Source organism: Ceratotherium simum, chromosome 25 (assembly GCF_057802395.1).
Source record: "Ceratotherium simum simum isolate JZ-2026a chromosome 25, ASM5780239v1, whole genome shotgun sequence".
Classification (NCBI taxonomy): domain Eukaryota; kingdom Metazoa; phylum Chordata; class Mammalia; order Perissodactyla; family Rhinocerotidae; genus Ceratotherium; species Ceratotherium simum.
In genome coordinates, this window is record NC_141924.1 from 3,927,681 (window position 1) to 3,945,017 (window position 17,337).

General features: G+C 50.1%; 1 protein-coding gene across 1 annotated transcript in view; it reads left to right on the plus strand.

The window, feature by feature from the left end:
- Window positions 1–17,337, plus strand: part of CERK (ceramide kinase) — a 59,647-nt gene that overhangs the window by 29,167 nt on the left and 13,143 nt on the right. The window contains exons 2-6 of the mRNA XM_087448730.1: window positions 2,146–2,259; window positions 2,657–2,779; window positions 6,923–7,048; window positions 8,220–8,283; window positions 10,513–10,658. Coding sequence (XP_087304856.1) covers window positions 2,146–2,259; window positions 2,657–2,779; window positions 6,923–7,048; window positions 8,220–8,283; window positions 10,513–10,658 — 573 coding nt within the window. The remainder of the gene's footprint in view (window positions 1–2,145; window positions 2,260–2,656; window positions 2,780–6,922; window positions 7,049–8,219; window positions 8,284–10,512; window positions 10,659–17,337) is intronic.

The window sequence follows — 17,337 nt, forward strand, 5'->3', positions numbered from 1 at the left end:
GTGTGGTGCAGGGCGGCCGACATCTGTCACTTCCTGCTTGGGTTCTTCGAGTCTGTCAAACTGTGAATGAGCAGGACTAGGAATTACTAGTCTGTAGACTCTTTTCAGTGAGTTTTCCTCTGAGTCATTCGTCACTTTTAGTAATCTAATGGCATCATATGTGACTATTGTCTTTGTCTGTGGTACAGTTTCTTAAACCAGTCAATTGTTTGTTTGAATATTGAGAGACTTACATTACTCCCAACTATTGTATGCATTGAGGCCTATTGTAATTCCCTGTCAGCTGTTTCTCCTCAGCCAGTCGTGACTGTGATGATCACCCAGAGGTGCTGAGACCTGACGTTTACTCTCTGTGGTCTAGGATCCTGTATGAGCTGCTTGATCAGCAAGCGGCCCATCCCTGGCTCAGTCTGTCAACATTGTTGAACTGCCGCCATGAGCCTGGCCGAGTGCCCGAGGCCGGAGATGCACAGACACCTTCCCTGAGCTCAGGTCTTGTGGGAGAGGAAGTCAGGTGCAGTGGAGGGCGTGGCGTGCTGGGGTTACGTCGATGCTGGACTCGGGGGCGCCTCAGGAAGTGAGGAGGACGTTAAGAAGGGCTCTGAGAGCTGGCGGTGGGGAAGCCCGCTGGTGTGCCTGTGTCCAGGATGCCCCGCGGGGTCCTCGAGGCTGTCCTGTGCTCACGCTGACTACCAGAGGAGAAGGGAGGAGATGGGAGGGCACAGCCTGCAGCTGCGGGGCGCTAAGGGAGGGGAGAATAAGCCTAGAAGACAGGACGCCCAGGAGAGAGGGTGGACACCCAGGAGGGAGGAGGGCTTTACTGAGCGAGGGTCTGCCCAGCCTCACCTGCTCCGGGTGAGGAGTGCCTGAGGGTGGACCCTGAGCAGCCCCTCCTCCCCTACCCGACACCCTGTGCCCATGACCCATGAGCAGGGCGTGACGGGCGCCGAGACACTGCCTGAGACCATGCTGCCCTTTGAGGCTGCTTCTGACTCCTTTGCAAGAGTACCTGTTCCTCCTCCACCTCCTCCTCGACACCACCCGTGGGCCCCTCTGGGGACGGCCCTGCCCTCAGCCTCTCCTGGCTGGGGAAGTAGTCAGAGCCCGTCCAGACTCTGCCTTCCCAGGGTCTTATAGCTTGATTTCCATAGGCAGCAACTTCAAAAATGATGTAAAGTTACTACAAGTGTTACAGCAGTATTCTATTTCATCTTGCTATTACAAAAATATAGTACTTTAGCAGGATTGCAGGTTTTATAGCCAAGCTAGGACCTAACCACAAATTATACTGTTCTTCTATGTAAAAATAGATGGTAAATCCCTAACAGCAGTTCACGAATGGGCTTTTGGAACAAAGCCCATTCAGACGGGGGCTCGTTGTCTTCCGTCTTCTTTGCTTCCCGATTCCTGGGCTTTCCTTGGCGAGTCCCTCAGGCCCACGGGTTCAGTTACGAGCTGTCGTCTCACGGCTCCCACGGCTGTGTTTGTGTCCACTCTCCCTGGAGGCCTCACCTGGAGGCGTCTGCAGGCCTGTAATTACAGCTGTCCCCCAACATGTCCCGGGCGGCTCCTCCTGGGTTTCCCACAGTAGAGAATGTCCGGTGCTGCATCCCCTCGGTCCATCCAAGTCTACCCTTTCTCCTCCTGCATCCGATCAGCCCCACCTAGGCCTTTCCAGAGCCCCCTGCCCGCTCCCGGCCCCGGCCTCGGTGTGGGCCTGACCCACATGCACACTCAGTGGTCCTGGTGCTGGTTGTCCCCGGTATAGTTCTGTGCCTCTTTCCCACTTGGATCGCTGAGCTAGACTGAAGACAGACACTGGGTCTTGAACATCTTTCCCCGTATTTAGCACAGTAGCTGGCTCAGGAGAGTCCGAATTTGCTGCTGGAATGGCTAAGCAAATGGTTGGAAAAGTTGCACCTACATTGGTGACTCTGTTGGATAAAATGCCCCATCTTCTGATGACATTGAGTTTCCCAAATTTATTTAGCTCTGAATTAAAAAATTACAAATAACTTTCCCTTTTACTTTTGGATTTCTAGTGAGAATGTTAAAGCAGGATGTCCCAGCATTTTGGGGTTGGACGTCTTGTGTTCGTGGGAATTCGAATGAATCCATGTGACGTAGGATGTGGTGTCTTTGCAGATGCCTGCTCGGTGCCGGTCTCTGAGATCATCACTGTTGAAGAGAAGGACATTCACGGGAAGCACTCCACCAGCGGAAAATGGCAGAAAATGGAGAGGCTTTTCGCTTTCACGGGTAATACAGCCTAACTGTCTTCTCCCCCAGTTTTCCGTGCAGATTACACAAGGGAGAACTTATCTGTCACTTGTTTAACAAGCTCAGTGTCTCCCTGGTTTATCCTTATAGAAACTGCCTTATATCATTTTTCCAAGATCTACTTTTAATTAATGTTTTGGTTTTGATCAGCTTTTTTCTTATTTTTTTTATTTTTTTTACATGGGTTAAAAAAACTGAGAATAGGATATTTTTTCTCGTATACCTTGAAAGTTACTAACTAGTCAGAAGAAGAGAGAATGTTGGGACGCTTCAGTTCCGAGCCTGCTGTTGGCGCACATGGCCCGCGTGCCCCCGTTCATGGGAGGTTTGTCCACGGGGTGCGGGCTCTGAGTGACTGCGAGTTCCTTTTCCACAGTGCACTATGTGAAGAGAGCCCGACGGCACCGCTGGAAGTGGGCGAAGGTGACCTTCTGGTGTGCCGACGAGCAGCTGTGTCACCTGTGGCTGCAGACGCTCCGGGACCTGCTGGAGAGGCTGAGTACGTGTGCGTTTTTACATTTGGAGAAAGACAAGAGTGGCGATGCTGCGTGTGCACGCTGTGGAGATCTCCACATCTCCTCCTTGCACACAGCTTCCTGTACCAGGTGGATAGGATCCATCACTGTGGCTTTGCAGAAGTCACTGACCAGAGGACCAGTATAGTGTGGGGCCTAGAGCGCAGCCTCCGGGGCCGGGGTGCTTTCCCCGACCAGCTGCAGACTTGGGCCAGCCCCTCACCTTCTGTTATTTCAGCCACTCCTAATTCCTAATCATGTTATGTATTTTAATGTTTAATTGAAATATCGCATAGATATAGACAAGTGCCCGAATTGACCAGCACCCAGATCAAGAAACAGAAAATTGCCGGCTCCCCAAAGCCCCCTAGGCCCCCTGCAGTCACGGCTCCCCATGGGGTGACTGCTGTCTGACTTCTAAACCACTGGATCCATTTTGTACCTCCTATAAATCAGATGATGCAGCATAAACTCTTGTGTCTGGCTTTTTGACTCAACGTTATGTTTGTGAAGTTTACCCACGTGTGGTTGTTCATTCTCTTGGCTCCATGGTATTCCGTGGTGTGAATGTAGGACCGTTTGTTCATCTGTTTTCCTGTTGATGTCGTCTAGATAGCTTCCTGCTGGGGGCTATTGCGAATAATGCCATTCTGAACATTATAGGACGTGTCTTGTGGTAAACACATGCTGGCATTTCTCTCGGGTGTGCACCTGGGGATGGAATTGCTGGGTGGACACCCCCACACTGTCTTCCAAAGTGGTAGTTCCAGGGGCACTGCCTGCAGCAGGTGTCGGTTCTGGTTGTCCCACATTTTAACCACACCTTTAAAATTTTAGCCGTTCTGGTGGGTGTCATAATCTTGCATTATAGCTTTAATTGCATTTCCCTGATAGCTAATGAGTTGAGAAATACATTCCTAGGTTTATAGGCCATTTGGAAATCCTCTTTTGTGAGGTGTCTGTTCAGGTCTTTGTCCATTTTCCTGTTGGATTGTCTTTCTTAATGATAGGTAGAACTTCTTTCTCTATTGTGGCCCTGAATCTCTTATTGGATTTAGGAAGCACAGATATCTTCTGCTGTGTGGCTTGCCTTTCTCTCTCTTGTCATTCCATTCTTTTGATGAACAGATATTGTTAATTTTTAATGTACTTCTATTTATCTTTTTTTTAAGTCTATGGTTAGGTTGTGTCCTGTTTAGGACATCTTTGTCTACCCCAAAGCCATGAGGATGTTTTCTTCTCAAAGCTTTGTTTAACCTTTCACACTTAAATCTGCATCCATTTAGAATTGACTTTAGCATGTGTGAGGTAAGCGGTCAAAGTTCATTTTCTCTAATTGTGGATATCCGCTTGACCCCATGCCATTTATGGGAAAGACTGGCCTTTTCCCCACTGCACTGTGGTGTACCATGTTGTTTTTTATTTATTTACTCCTTGTGTCTAGATATTTAATTGAATTTTATATTTCACCTTGTGTCCAATGACCTTGTTAAATTCACTTATTAACTTTAATAGTTTGATGATTCTTTTGTCAACTGTGAATAATGAAAGTTCTGTTTCTTCCATCTCAGTTCATGTGCCTTTTATTTCTATTTCTTATGTTTTTGCCCTGGTTTGGACCTCTAGTGCAGAGGGGACGGTCTTGGTCCTGATCAGGAGAGAGTTTTCAATATTTCACTGTCAAGAATGGTTTTCTTAGGTTTTTTTTTTTTTTTTTTTTTTAGATTTTATTTATTGCCCCCAAAGCCCCAGTAGATAGTTGTATGTCACAGCTGCACACCCTTCTAGTCGCTGTATGTGGGACTCGGCCCCAGGATGGACAGAGAAGTGGTGCCTCGATGCGCACCCGGGATCCGAACCCGGGCCGCCAGCATCGCAGCGCGCGCACTTAACCACCAAGCCACAGGGCCGGCCCTTCTTAGGTTTTTAATAGATGTTTAAAAACCAGATTAAGGAAGTTCCTTTCTAATTCTGGTTTTCTGAGAGTTTGTTTTTTTGAATCATGAATGGGTATTGAATTTGATAAATGCTTTTTCTGAATCTATTGGGGTGACTGTGTGATTTTCTTCTTTTTGAGTTAATGTGTTGAAGAACACTGATCTCTCTTTGTATAAATACAAGTCTTTATATTCCTGGAATAAACTCCACTTGTCATGAGGTATTACCCTTCCTATATATTTCTGGATTAGACTTGCTGATATTTTGTTTAGGATTTTCGCGCCTAGGCTCACGGGAGAAATAGGCCTATGAGTTTCCTTTCTGATAACATCCCTGTCTGGTTTTACTGTCAGGCTTACGGTACAGGCCATGTACAAAGAGCTGAGAAGTTCTTCCTTTTCTATTCTATGGAAGAGTTTGTATAATATTGGGGCTACATTTTCCTTAAATATTTGGAAGCATTAATTGGTGAAAGCATCTGGGCTTGGGTTTTCTTTGTGGAAAGCCTTTTATTAATGGCTTTGATTTCTTTATTAGATATCAGACTATTCAGATTTTCTGTGTCTTCTGTTAACTTTGGTAAATTGTATTTTTTGGAGAAATTTGTATATTTCATCCAAATTTACAAATTTATTGGTGTAAATTTATTAATAAATCTTTTCCTTTTCCTTGTAATATTTGTAGATTCTGGAACAATGTCCCCTTTCTCATTCCTGATATCGATAATTTGTGTTTTCTTCCTTTTTCTTTATCAGCTTTATTAGGGATTTATCAATTTTATGAATCTTTTCAAAGAACCAACTTTTGGCTTTGTTGATTTACTCTGTTGTATATTTCCCCCAATGTTTTATTATGAAGATTTTCAAACATACAGAAAAATGGAAAGAATTGTACGGTAAACATTCATGTACCCACCACCTGGATTCTACATTTGTTAACATTTTGCTATATTTACTGTATCGATGTCTGCCTACCCATCCATTAGTTAATCGGATTTTTGCTGCATTTCCAAGTAAGTGGCAGACAAGGGGCACTTCACCTCTGAAGTGCGTGTGTGTCATTAATTAGAGATCAGGATTTGTCTACAGTTCTGAGGTAGAACTTACACACCTGTGAGACTCAAGCCCCTGGAAGACTTACATCACCCAGACGTTTTCTCTGGTCCTTCCAGTCAGTGCAGAGACACCCACCATCTGGTTGTTTTGCTGTTGTTGCCATGTGTTAGTTGCCATGTGTTAGTTTTGCTGGCTCTCCATCTCTGTATACATGGAGTCATGTAACAGGGGCTCTTTCGTGTAAGGCTTCAGTTGCTCCGCATAACGTCTTTGAGATTTACTCATGTTGGTAAGTGTATCAGTAGTTTGTCCCTCTTTGTTACCGAGTGATATTCCGTGGGATATTGTGTATGCAGTCACATTGTGTATGCAGTCGTCAGTTGATGGACATTTGGGACGTTTCCATTTTTTGGCTACTGTGACCATTTGTGGGCAGGATTTTATGTGGACTTAGGTTTTCAATTTTCTTGGGTATATTCCTTCTTTCTACTTTTGTTGATTTGTTAGTTACATTTGTGTTTTTAAGTATCAGAATCTACTTGAACTGACCCAAACAGAAATGTGGAAGTTGTTACAAGAAAATAGGGGCGACTCTGGAGACGCAGGTGTGGGAGTTAGCTGGGGCTCTGGAAGGGACTGGAACCCGGGACTGGGGAGGCCTTCTCATGCCTCGCTGTCTTTCCATCTCTCTGTCCATCTCCAGGCCATGCCCTCTTTGTGCCTGTCCATCTGTCTTTCTCTCCTGATGCTGCCTTCTGTACGTCTGTTTCATTCTTCTTGTTCTCTGCAGACTCACTTCCTTCACATGAAAAATGGGGCTGCTACCCTCCTGAATTTACATCCTATAGAACTCTTCGTCAAGAGAGTGCTTCCCGGTCAGGATTCTGAGTTCCGGGGGCTCTGCTTGTATCTAGCAGATGTGCAGAGCGCCTGTGCATTCTGACAGGCGGTCATTTCTCTCGTTTCATGGATTAGGAAACTCTTTAGCACTGTTCTTTAACTTAAAAATACTTTTTATCAGACAGTACTAAGCAGAATTCTGAAACCACTGTGGTTTTTTGTTGTTTAGTAACACAGTTCTTCCTTTTGATTATTTGTCACCTTCATTATGATTTACACATTGTTGTTTTGTAGCATTGAGACCAAAGCATTTACTGGTGTTCATCAACCCCTTTGGAGGGAAAGGACAGGGCAAGCGGATATACGAAAGGAAAGTGGCACCGTTGTTCGCATTAGCCTCCATCACCACCGACGTAATTGGTAAGCTGTAGATTCTGTATTAAAGTTGGAGAAATAAATATGAGAATGATTCAAATATAGTCACTAGAGACGATTTTTATCCTAGAAGATTATTTTAAACAAAATAGAATGTATTTTCTTTACCTGCTAGAATGAGAATACAAAATAGAGAATGTAGACCTTTCTAGCCGAGTCTTAGCATATAAAGCACCTGAGAAAAGCGCTAAGAAGAAAGAAGGACAAAGACCAAGGACAGAAGATTCTTACAAGAAGAGAGACAAGCGATTAATAAGGCTTAGAAATAATTTCACCAATAAGTGACATTTTAAGAAACAGTGCAACACCACGTTTGTGGCCCGGTTTTCAGTGCAAGTTCTTGAAGCTGGAGGGTGCGGGGCCAGGCCTTCTCTGCCCTAGTGCTTTGAGGGTCTGCTGTAAGCTTATCTTTGAAAGAGCCACTTGGCAGTGCAGGTCAAGAGCCTTAAAAATGAGGGATTTTGCCCAGTATTCCAGTTTCTGAATCTTCCCTCGGAAAACGATCAGACGTTTGCAGAGAAGGATGTACACAGATGTCCACTGCGCAGGTTTCAATAGCAAAACATGGGAAATGAGTTAAATTCCCTCACAGGAAACGTGAGGATAGAATTGGGGTGAATCCGGAGGAGTAGTGTGTAGCCCTTTAAAGCGGTCTTTACAGGGAATTTTTAATGATGAAAAAGTGATTGTGATAAAATGTTGGTGAAACAGGGACACAAAATTGTGTGTACAGTAGGATTTCAATAGTGCTTTTGTTTCTTACATGGAGTACACAGACTAGGGACTAAAATTTTCTTTTTTTCTACATTTTGGTATATTCTAAAATTTTCAAATTACTTAGATAATAGGGAAAAATTATAAAATAGAAGATGTAATCTCTTTCCAAAGTTATTATTTGTTGGCAATTAAATGCCAAGAATGTGCTGTCTTACCCAGTAGAATGTGTTCTGAGAGAGGCCGTTCCATTGAGGCCGGCTCGCTCTCTCTCTGTAAGAGGGATTTGGGGCAGATCGAGGAAGGGATTTCTTATAGGAAATCCTCCTGAAGATTTCACGGGACCTCATTTTAAAAGAATGGTTTATTTGCCTTTTATTTTAAGTAGGATTCACAGATTTGCATATAAAGTGTACAATGTAATGTTATTTTTTCCCCGCAGTTACTGAGCGTGCGAACCATGCCAAGGAGAGTTTATATGAGATCAATCTAGATAAATACGACGGGTGAGTAGGGTTGCTTCATCTCGACTAATGGACAGTAAATTCTACCCCGGTTTTACCGTCTGTCTTAGTTGTGTTTGCTCCCTTTCCTTACGTTTTTTGCCTAGTTGTAGAAGTAAACATGCTTCTTGTAGAAAGTAGAAAAGGCGGGAAAGCTGAGTTAAACCCCTTCTCTGGCATGGAGACCATCGCCCAGGAGATGGTGCTCTCCTGCCTACAGACACAGACGGTTTTTCCCAGTCGTTTGAAAGTATGTTATAGACGTGATCACCTTTGTCCCTAAATATCTCGGTGTCCGTCTCCTAAAAACAAGGCCATTCTCTACAGAACCAGAATACAGTTACCAAAACCAGGTAATTGACACCCATACTGTTATCTGTTTGCCGTCCTTATTCCGATTATGCCAGTTCTCCCGTGATTTCTTTATAGCCAAAGAAAATCCTGGATCCCGCACTGCCTTTGGTTCCGTTGTCATGCCCTCTAGTCTCCCGTAACCTGCGGCAGTTCCCCTGCCCCTCTTGGTGTGGCTGTATTCTGAGAGTCTGGGCCAGTTGCTTTGTAGCATGTCCCCCGGTTTGGGTCTGCCCGACGTCTCCTCTGGCTCAGAACTGGGTTGTGCGTTTCTGGCTGCGGCACCGCGGAAGGGCGTTGTGCGTTCCCACTCGCCACGGCAGACAGCCTCCTCGTGTGATTTTGCGTTTGTGTCGTGTCTGTTCCCGCTGGCACGTTGCTCTTGGAGAGCTGGCCGCCTCTGCCTTGTGCACAGCTGTTCCCCGGCACCTGGCACAGGGCTGGCACGCACAGGCGCTCAGGGAATGAACGGATGGGACTCAGGGACAGGCGGTTGAGCCGTAGGCGGTGAGGATCCATGGACAGCGCATAGATGGAGGCGCTGGAGGATCGGGCTGCATTTCGGAAGGATACCTTTGAAGGCCATGTGGCGAGTAGCGATGAGGTGAGATTGGACCTAAGGAGGCCGCAGAAGGTTGTGGGTTGTGGGCAAGAGTTGGCTGGACAGTGGCAGAGGGCGCATATAGAGGGGACGGCCTCCAGGACATTGGGGGAGAATTGACTGGTCCCCGGGACCAGCTTCTGAAGAAGACACGCTGGGATTCTTACCCCAGTGGCGGTGATCTTATCAAGCTGTGAGATAAGAAGCTAAAGCCGGCTTTGAGGACAAGGGTGCAGCCGGTGTGGGGAAAGTCCACTGAGCTGTGGGCCTGCCCTCTCTGGTCGGTCCAGCATGAAGGTTAAGGGGCAGCGGGGGGCTGGACTGCCAGCGTCTGGGCCTGGTCTGCACCCTACCAGCTGCGTGACCCCGGGGCTGACTGCATGTCTCTGTGCTGGGGCCCCTCGTCATGAGTGTGGTTGCCCCCATCTCAGGGCTCTGAGAAGGCTCTAGGAGTCATAAAGCCAGGGTTTTCAAGTGGGTGACTGTGCCCCCAAGGGCATCAGGCAGTGTAAAGAAGAGAGGTTCTGGGAAGTGGGTTTTAGAGTCACACAGTGGGAGTGGGGTCAGTCTTCCCAGGGGGACAGTGGGGTGGAGGCTGGAGCCCCAGCGTGTGGAGTTACCTGACAGAAACGGGACAGAAGCCCAGAGGTGGTGTTGGGACTGGGAGGGAGTGTCAAGAAGGGAAGAAGCTGCATGTCCCCTGCCACGGGGTCCAGTTTCCAGGACGCCTGTGGGGTGTGCGGCGGAGTTCCTGAAGACCTCGATCATGGCGGAAGGAGAGGCCTGTTTTGTTTTTGTTCTGTTGTCTGCTTATTTTTTAGCAGCTTGGCCTGAAAGGAAGGATGGGGCTTGTGGGCCGGGGAGGAGGTGGCATTCTCTGAGCAGAGCCTGAGAGGGCCACAGTGGGGCCTGGGGCTTGGTCCTAGCCCTGCCTTTCATGGTCTCTCGGAGCCTCGGCCTCCTCATGGCTACGACAGGAGTCAGGAGCCTCTCCTTGAGGGATGGGAGGCTGACAGGGTCCAGAAAGATCTGGCTGAGGGGATGGGAGCCCAGTGCTGTAGCGAAGGGTGGGCTGTGGTGGGCACAGGTACACGAGCTCCAGGAAGAATTTGGACACTGGGTCGGCCACACTGTCGGCCACCCTGATTGTCCTCTGGGAGCCAGGCTGTCCTGTGGTCAGTGACACGCTGCCCCTCCCAGGAACGCCACGATGAGCCACGGAGAGTGGGTGTCGCGGGGACCGGATGAAAGGACCTCAGGCGCCTGTGTTCCTCCTGCAGAGTCATCTGTGTCGGTGGGGATGGCATGTTCAGCGAGATCCTGCATGGCCTGATTGGCAGAACGCAGAGGAATGCCGGCGTGGACCAGAACCAGCCCCGGGCAGCGCTGGTGCCCAGCCCGCTCAGAATTGGCATCATCCCCGCAGGTACGGGGCCTGCGCCCTTCTCCTCAGCCCAGGAGTGGCTCTGCGTACTCGGCCACCGGACGGGCGGCAGCGCCTGCTCACACTCGGGTCACTTAGCACAGGTGTCCTAGAGGTGGGGCTGCTTACGCGGGGGACAGTACCGTTCTTGGATTTTCTTTCAGGTTCATTTTGTAATTTAAATTGTGGTTTTATCACCGCATGACTATTGCATACTTTTTTTTTTTTTTTAAAGATTTTATTTATTCATTTTTTTCCCCCCAAAGCCCCAGTAGATAGTTGTATGTCATAGGTTCACATCCTTCTAGTTGCTGTACGTGGGACTCGGCCTCGGGTTGGACGGAGAAGTGGTGCCTTGGGGCGTGCCCAGGATCTGAACCCAGGCCGCCAGCATCAGAGCGCATGCACTTAACCGCTAAGCCACAGAGCCGGCCCATATTGCATACTTTTTGAGAGACGGTTTATGAGCAGTTGAAGGAGCACTTGTGTGCGTTTGATGGAGGCCTGTCCTGCTCCCTGAGTGCCGACCGGCCGTGAGGCGCTGAGGGTCCAGCGGCTGGGGGCAGTCTCTGCTCTCAAAGAACTGTTTGGCGGTGGGTGGGTGGTGGGGGGCACAGGGTGGGGGCTCGCTAAGTTGTCACCAGGCCCCCGGAGCACAGTTGAGAGGAAGGGAGCCTGTGGAGCTGGCGGTTTTCTGGAAGGAGGAGCTGGGAGTTGGGGGACGGCAGGGGGCCATGTGCACTGGGGGTGGGGCCCTGTCAATCTCGGGGCAGCTGGGCTGTGTCCGGAAGGTGTCTGGCTCAGTGTATTTTGCCTCTTTCTAGGAAGCACCTGGTTCTTGAGCAATCACAGTGTTAAGCTGGGTGGCGGGTGAGGCCTGTGCATTGTTGGCTCAAGGCTTTGCAAACAGCTCAGCAGGGATGAGGCGGCTTCCCCCCAGCCTCGGGTCTGGGCCTCTGCGACAGTGCTTGCTGCAGAGTGGCCTGGGGCCAGGCTCTGGGCAAACATTCCATGAGGCAGGCCATGGAATTTCGTTTTCACAACAGCTCTGTGAAGCTGGTGCCGTGATCGTCCCATTTGGTGGATGGAGAAGCGAGGCGCCAGGTGAGGCCGCAAGGTCCCTGGAAAAGCATGGGTGGTGGGAGCTCAGAGAGCACTCTGCCCGCCCGAGGTCAGGAACAGCCCTTTGTCTTTTCCTCATTGCCTATGGCATCGTTTATATATCAGATATAGTCACCCTGGTTGGTTACGTGTTTCACAACTTTTTTCCAGGTTAGCCTTTTGTCTTTCAACTTTGTGTGTGGTGTGTTCTGGACTACATGAATTTTGTTTTTCTATATTCAAATCTGTTTTTCCTTTATGCCTTTTATCACCATTTGCAGTGGTAGCATGAATACCTAAAACTCGAAGCTGTTAAAATTTGAAAAGAGCTTAAGAGCTCTCCCCGACCGCGGCCAGGCAGACCCCAGTCAGTGCTCGTGGGCAGGCGCCCCGCTTCTCCGTGGCTTAGGGCGGACTGAGCGCGTGCTGTGCCCGTTCTGGGTCTCAGGGGTTCTGCAGAGAACAGGATGGGGTGGCTTCCGCCTGTGGAGAAGACAGTAGACACACATACCGACGGCACGAGAGGGTCTCCGTAGTGGGCGTGCTGTGGAGAAGGTGCCCCTGAGGGCTGGGTTTGGGCCAGTGGCTAGGAGAGGGTTCTTCGGATAGGGAGTCCAGGGGCCTTTCTGAGAGGTGACAGGTGAGAGGCCAGCCGTGCAGGGACGAGGAGCCGTGCCGAGGGTCAGCTGGGACAGAGGGTGGCAGTGGGAACCAGCCGTGCACTCAGGACGGGGCGGGTGTGGCTGGGGTCCCGGAGGTGGTCATGGAGGGGACTGGAGAAGGGCCGGGGTCGGGCTCGTGTCCTGAAGGCCTCGTGGAGATGCAGCAGGAGGAAGGCTCAGCGGCCAATCAGCAGGGGGTGACGTCTGCCTGGGCTTGACGTCGCGTTCTGTTCTGGCAGAACAGAGTCCCAGGGAGGACGCTGGTGGCTGGGACGGTGGGCGCGTGGCCGGCTCTGACTCAGGCTTAGCTTTGGTGTGGTCACCAGGAGTGGAAGGAGGAGTCAGAGTGAGGGAGGCGCCACTGGCGAACCTGTGATGTTGGTCATGGCAACCTGGTGGGGTCGAGGCGAGGAATCAGGATGAGGGACAAGCGTTCTGATGGGGACCAGCGAGACGTGGCTCCGGGAGGCCCTGAAGCCGGCGGCTGGCAGTAGGTCTGGTACGCGCAGGAGGAGCATCGGTGGTGAATGACGGCCTCGGGGTGGACTGGATGCATCAGGGCAGAGCGTCGTTAGAGCCCAAATGCGCCGTCCCTGCTTCTGAAGGGCGCCGTCCAACTGCTTTGAGTCATGTTCTGACGTTCCATAAATTCAGTCTCTCTCCAGTGACATATCAATTAGAAGTATTAGCAAGTCTACAGGAAGAAAGTTCCGTTCGTGCGGTCCTTGATCTAGTAGTGTCCTTTTCTCTTCAACCAGCACCCACGTCATGGGACTGATGCTCAGGGAGCCTCAGGAGAGGATGTGTGCTTGGCGCTCGAAATCCCTCTGCAGCCTGGTGCTTCCTGAGCAAAAGGATGCAGTGATGGTCGAGTGGGCCGGCTGGCTTTGCTGACGGGATGCGGGGACACCACGACCGTCCCTGTAAGGAACGGGGAGGTGCAGTGTGGCCCGCCTGCAGGCACCGGGGTCTTCGTAGACACACCTTTCCCAGCCTCCCCCACGTGGGGGCCGCGTCAGGTTCCCCTGGGCGGGCTGCAGCTTCACCTCATCTGAGACTCGCGGGCAGGTGAAGAGGCTTCTCAGCCACGTGCAGCCTCTTCCACAGAGGAGTGTGGGACCGAGGGGGTGCCAGCTGCCTGTGCTCGTGTGAGAAGGTGAAGCGACGGCTCTGTGCTTAGGTGTGAAGCGACCTCTGCTGGATCAGCTGGGTCAAAAGTCGACAAAAAGTTCTGGGTTTTGAATACTGCTTCGCTTCATTTCCTTGTGGCACAAAATTTGTTTCTTTGATAGAACAGGTCCACAGTGATCCCTCAGGTGGCTTCCTGTCACATGAGTTAACCAGATGATGGTGACCGCAGCTGCTGTTTATCGGGACCTGCTGTATGCTGGGCCTCGTGCCAAGTGCCCACAGGCCTTGGCTGATTCCCAAGCAGCCTGCCGCATGGGTGCTGGCATTCTCCGTCCTAAATCTGAAACCCAGCTCAGAGCATAACGTGCTGAAGGGCTCACGCTGGCAGGTGACAGGGCCGAACCTGGACTCTGATCTGGCTCTCTCACTCTCCACCACTCTCAGCCCCAGGGGCCCTCTCCAGCCCTTTCCTGCATGGAAATGTCTCCTTATCATGACCCCGTGCTGGTGGGAGTGGGTTCTAGAAGAGAGAGGCCCTCGTGACCCTGTGTTGGTGGGAGTGGGTTCTAGAAGAGAGAGGCCCTCGTGACCCTGTGCTGGTGGGAGTGGGTTCTAGAAGAGAGAGGCCCTCGTGACACCGTGCTGGGGGGAGTGGGTTCTAGAAGAGAGAGGCCCCCTCGGAGCCTTTCCTGTCAGCAGCTCCCAATGTGCCATTGGCCCCATAGAAACCCTGCAAAACTAAAGCTGACTTTGAAGGAAGGCACTCGTCTCCCTTATCAGTTCTCACTACGTGAACTGGGTAAGAAAAGTATGATTTAGATTCAGATGCCTGAGTAGGAGAAATAGTGAGCTGGTTTCTCTGACAAGATGCCGAGCAGAGCCCTGTCTATAACTGAAGATGCACTGCCAAAGAGCAGCTCATCGGTCCCGATTCCTTTACGGGAGCATGTCGAGTGGCTGCCACACTGTGCAGGGCCCGTGCTGGACACCGTAGCGCCTGCAGCAGCCGTCCCTGGGCTCGTGACTGAGTGGGGACGAGCCGTCACACACGCTCGCTTCTGAGCACTGTACTTTGAGCAAAAGGAATGTGTATTGGAACTTAGAGCCGGGCTGAGTCCACCTGGGAACTGAACTTTCCTGCATCTGCCTCATTCTCAGAAAGGCTGTCTCTCGCACAGGGTCAGGCAGAAAGACGGCGGTTTGCTTGACTGTCGTTGCCAGAATAGTGCTGCCTGCTGCCTGCTCTGTCCTGGGCGGAGCACTGAGCTTCCCGGGAGGGCAGCATCCCAGACGGAACACATGAGCCTGGGGCTGGGAGGGAGACAGGCAGCCGATGCCGTTGAGGGTAAGTGCGCGGTCAGGGGCTGCACGGGGCTCTGAGAGCAGAGGTTGCCTGTCACCAGGCCTCAAGCGTCAGGAGGCCTCCAGGAGTCGATGCCAGAACCAAGTCTGGTTTATGTGGGGCCCCACCTGAACCAGATCTCCTTCCCTTTCCAGCTGGGGCTTCCTCTTGGTTAAAGTCTTCACCACACAGATATTTGAGGAAATAATTGGGGAGTTATGTTGTATCCAAGAGAGGGATGAGCTGTTAAAAGTGACTGAAAGTTAAACCAGGGAGAAATGGAGTAAGAATCGGGGTGTTTGAGTGGACTTGAAGCGGTTCTCTGCTGGCCCTCGGATCGCTCCAGCTGCCAGCCGGACCGGCCTCTTTAAACTGAAAACGTAAGGAATCCACAACCTGAAGACACCCCGGAGCTCTGGCCATTCATTCTTTCAGTCAGTCATCGTGCATTCATTCAACAAAGATTTCTTCACCTACTGTAGGCCAGCCACTGTGTGGGACCCAGGAGTGAACAGGCGGGGCACACACGGAGGCCAGGGAGAGAGACAGATGCTAAATAAGAAATGAAGGGGATAGAGCGGTGGGGGGTGGGGGGCACACCAGTCCAGACAGGGTGCTCAGGGAGGCCATTCAGGCATGACACTGATCTGAGGCCCGGGGGTGGGGACGACAGAACCCTGCATCTGGGCAAGATATTCCAGGCAGAAGGAGTTGCACGTGCAAAGGCCCTGAGGCAGGAATGAGCTTGGCTGTGGGTGGTGCTATCAGAGGTCAGGTGGCGTGAGCCACGTGAGTAAGAGGCAGAGCGGGGATGGGAGACACAGGGAGAGGGGGGCTGTGGCCTCATGAAGGATCCTGAGTAGGGTATACGCTGAGCTGATTACTTTCTTTAAAAATCTGATTTTTCAGCAAAATAATCCCTGAAACCTATTAGAAACTCAGTTTACCTACCATATTCATTGCCCAAAGGACCTGGATGACATAGAGAGTGAATGTGTGTCCCCAGTCCAGGGGCAGGGCCCCATGAATTCCTCTGTTTGTCTCTAGAATTCAAGTGCCTTTGGGCTCTGCACCATCCTACACTCTCAGTGGGGAGCGTTTGCAGTTACTTCCTATTGGGTGAACTCTGCTCCTGGGGAAGTGGGTGTCCTCCCAGCCCCCTGGAGCCCAAGGTGTGGCCCAGGCCCTAACATCTGACCAGAAAGGCTGGTCACCCACTGCCTGTCCCTCCTACTCCTCCCTCAATGAGACGCCTCTCAAGCAGCTTCTGAATGACAGGACGCTGTCATCGAGAGCGGTCATCAAACCACGTCTTCATTGTGGTTGTACGAGGACATAGCAAGGTCAGAAACAAGCGCTTTTTTCCCGGAACAGGGCCCTACTTGAAGTTCCTTTGTAAGATTTTCAACCTTCTTTTAGTGTCTGCTTGATACAGAGCAATGGGATTCTAGAGAGACCCAGAAACAAAGATGGACTTCAAAGGTCTTGGGTTTCTAGGACGTGGTGCAGAATAGAACCAACCTCTTGCTCCTTCATTTTTATTCGAGATCATTGCCGAATTTCCACTGACTCAAGATTACTGAATATACAAGTGACATCTGATTAAATGCAGGGAGGTTGGATGTCTGATCAAGTTTTGTCCTAAAGGATGGTTTGTGAAGAAAGTAAACCGTGCACTAGGCACATAAGGGAGCGAGTGGGCTCCATGGAAATTCTGGAAAGTTCTAGGGATATGAAGGACTCTACCTCTGGGCATGGTTCAAATTAATGAAACAGTTCTTTTGGAGTTTGTTCTCTCAGAAATGTTTATACTTGTTATTCAGTTACCCTTAATTATAAAGATGAGGGTGTGGGAGATAGTCTGAAACCACAGAGTTTTTCTTAGATACTGTTAATTACGTTTTAAGAATTAGTCACTCCTGTGGTCTTAAATGTTCATTTAAAAATTTTTTACTTTTTGGCTCATTTTTGGAATGAGCTGTCACTCAAGTCTTTAGGTTAAGATTAACAAAAAAATGGGCCAGCCAGGTGGGGTAGTGGTTGGGTTTGCATGCTCTGCTTCAGTGGCCTGGGGTTTGCAAGTTTGGATCCCGGGCACGGACCTACGCACCACTTATCAAGCTATGCTGCAGCAGGCGTCCCACATATAAAGTAGAGGAAGATGGGCACGGATGTTAGCCCAGGGCCAGTCTTCCTCAGCAAAAAAGAGGAGGATTGGCAACAGATGTTAGCTCAGGGCTATCTTCCTCACCAAAAAAACAAAAACAAAAAAAAAGATTAACAAAAAAGAAAAATACACATATTGGAAATATGTGAGTGTGTGTTTATATAAGTTACCAACCATCAGAAGTCATATGTCAGCTAAGATTAACTAATTAAGAGCCCTCCACTCTGATCCCCAACTGTGCAGACCGTTACTCTAGGAGACAGCGAGCGGGGTTGCGGG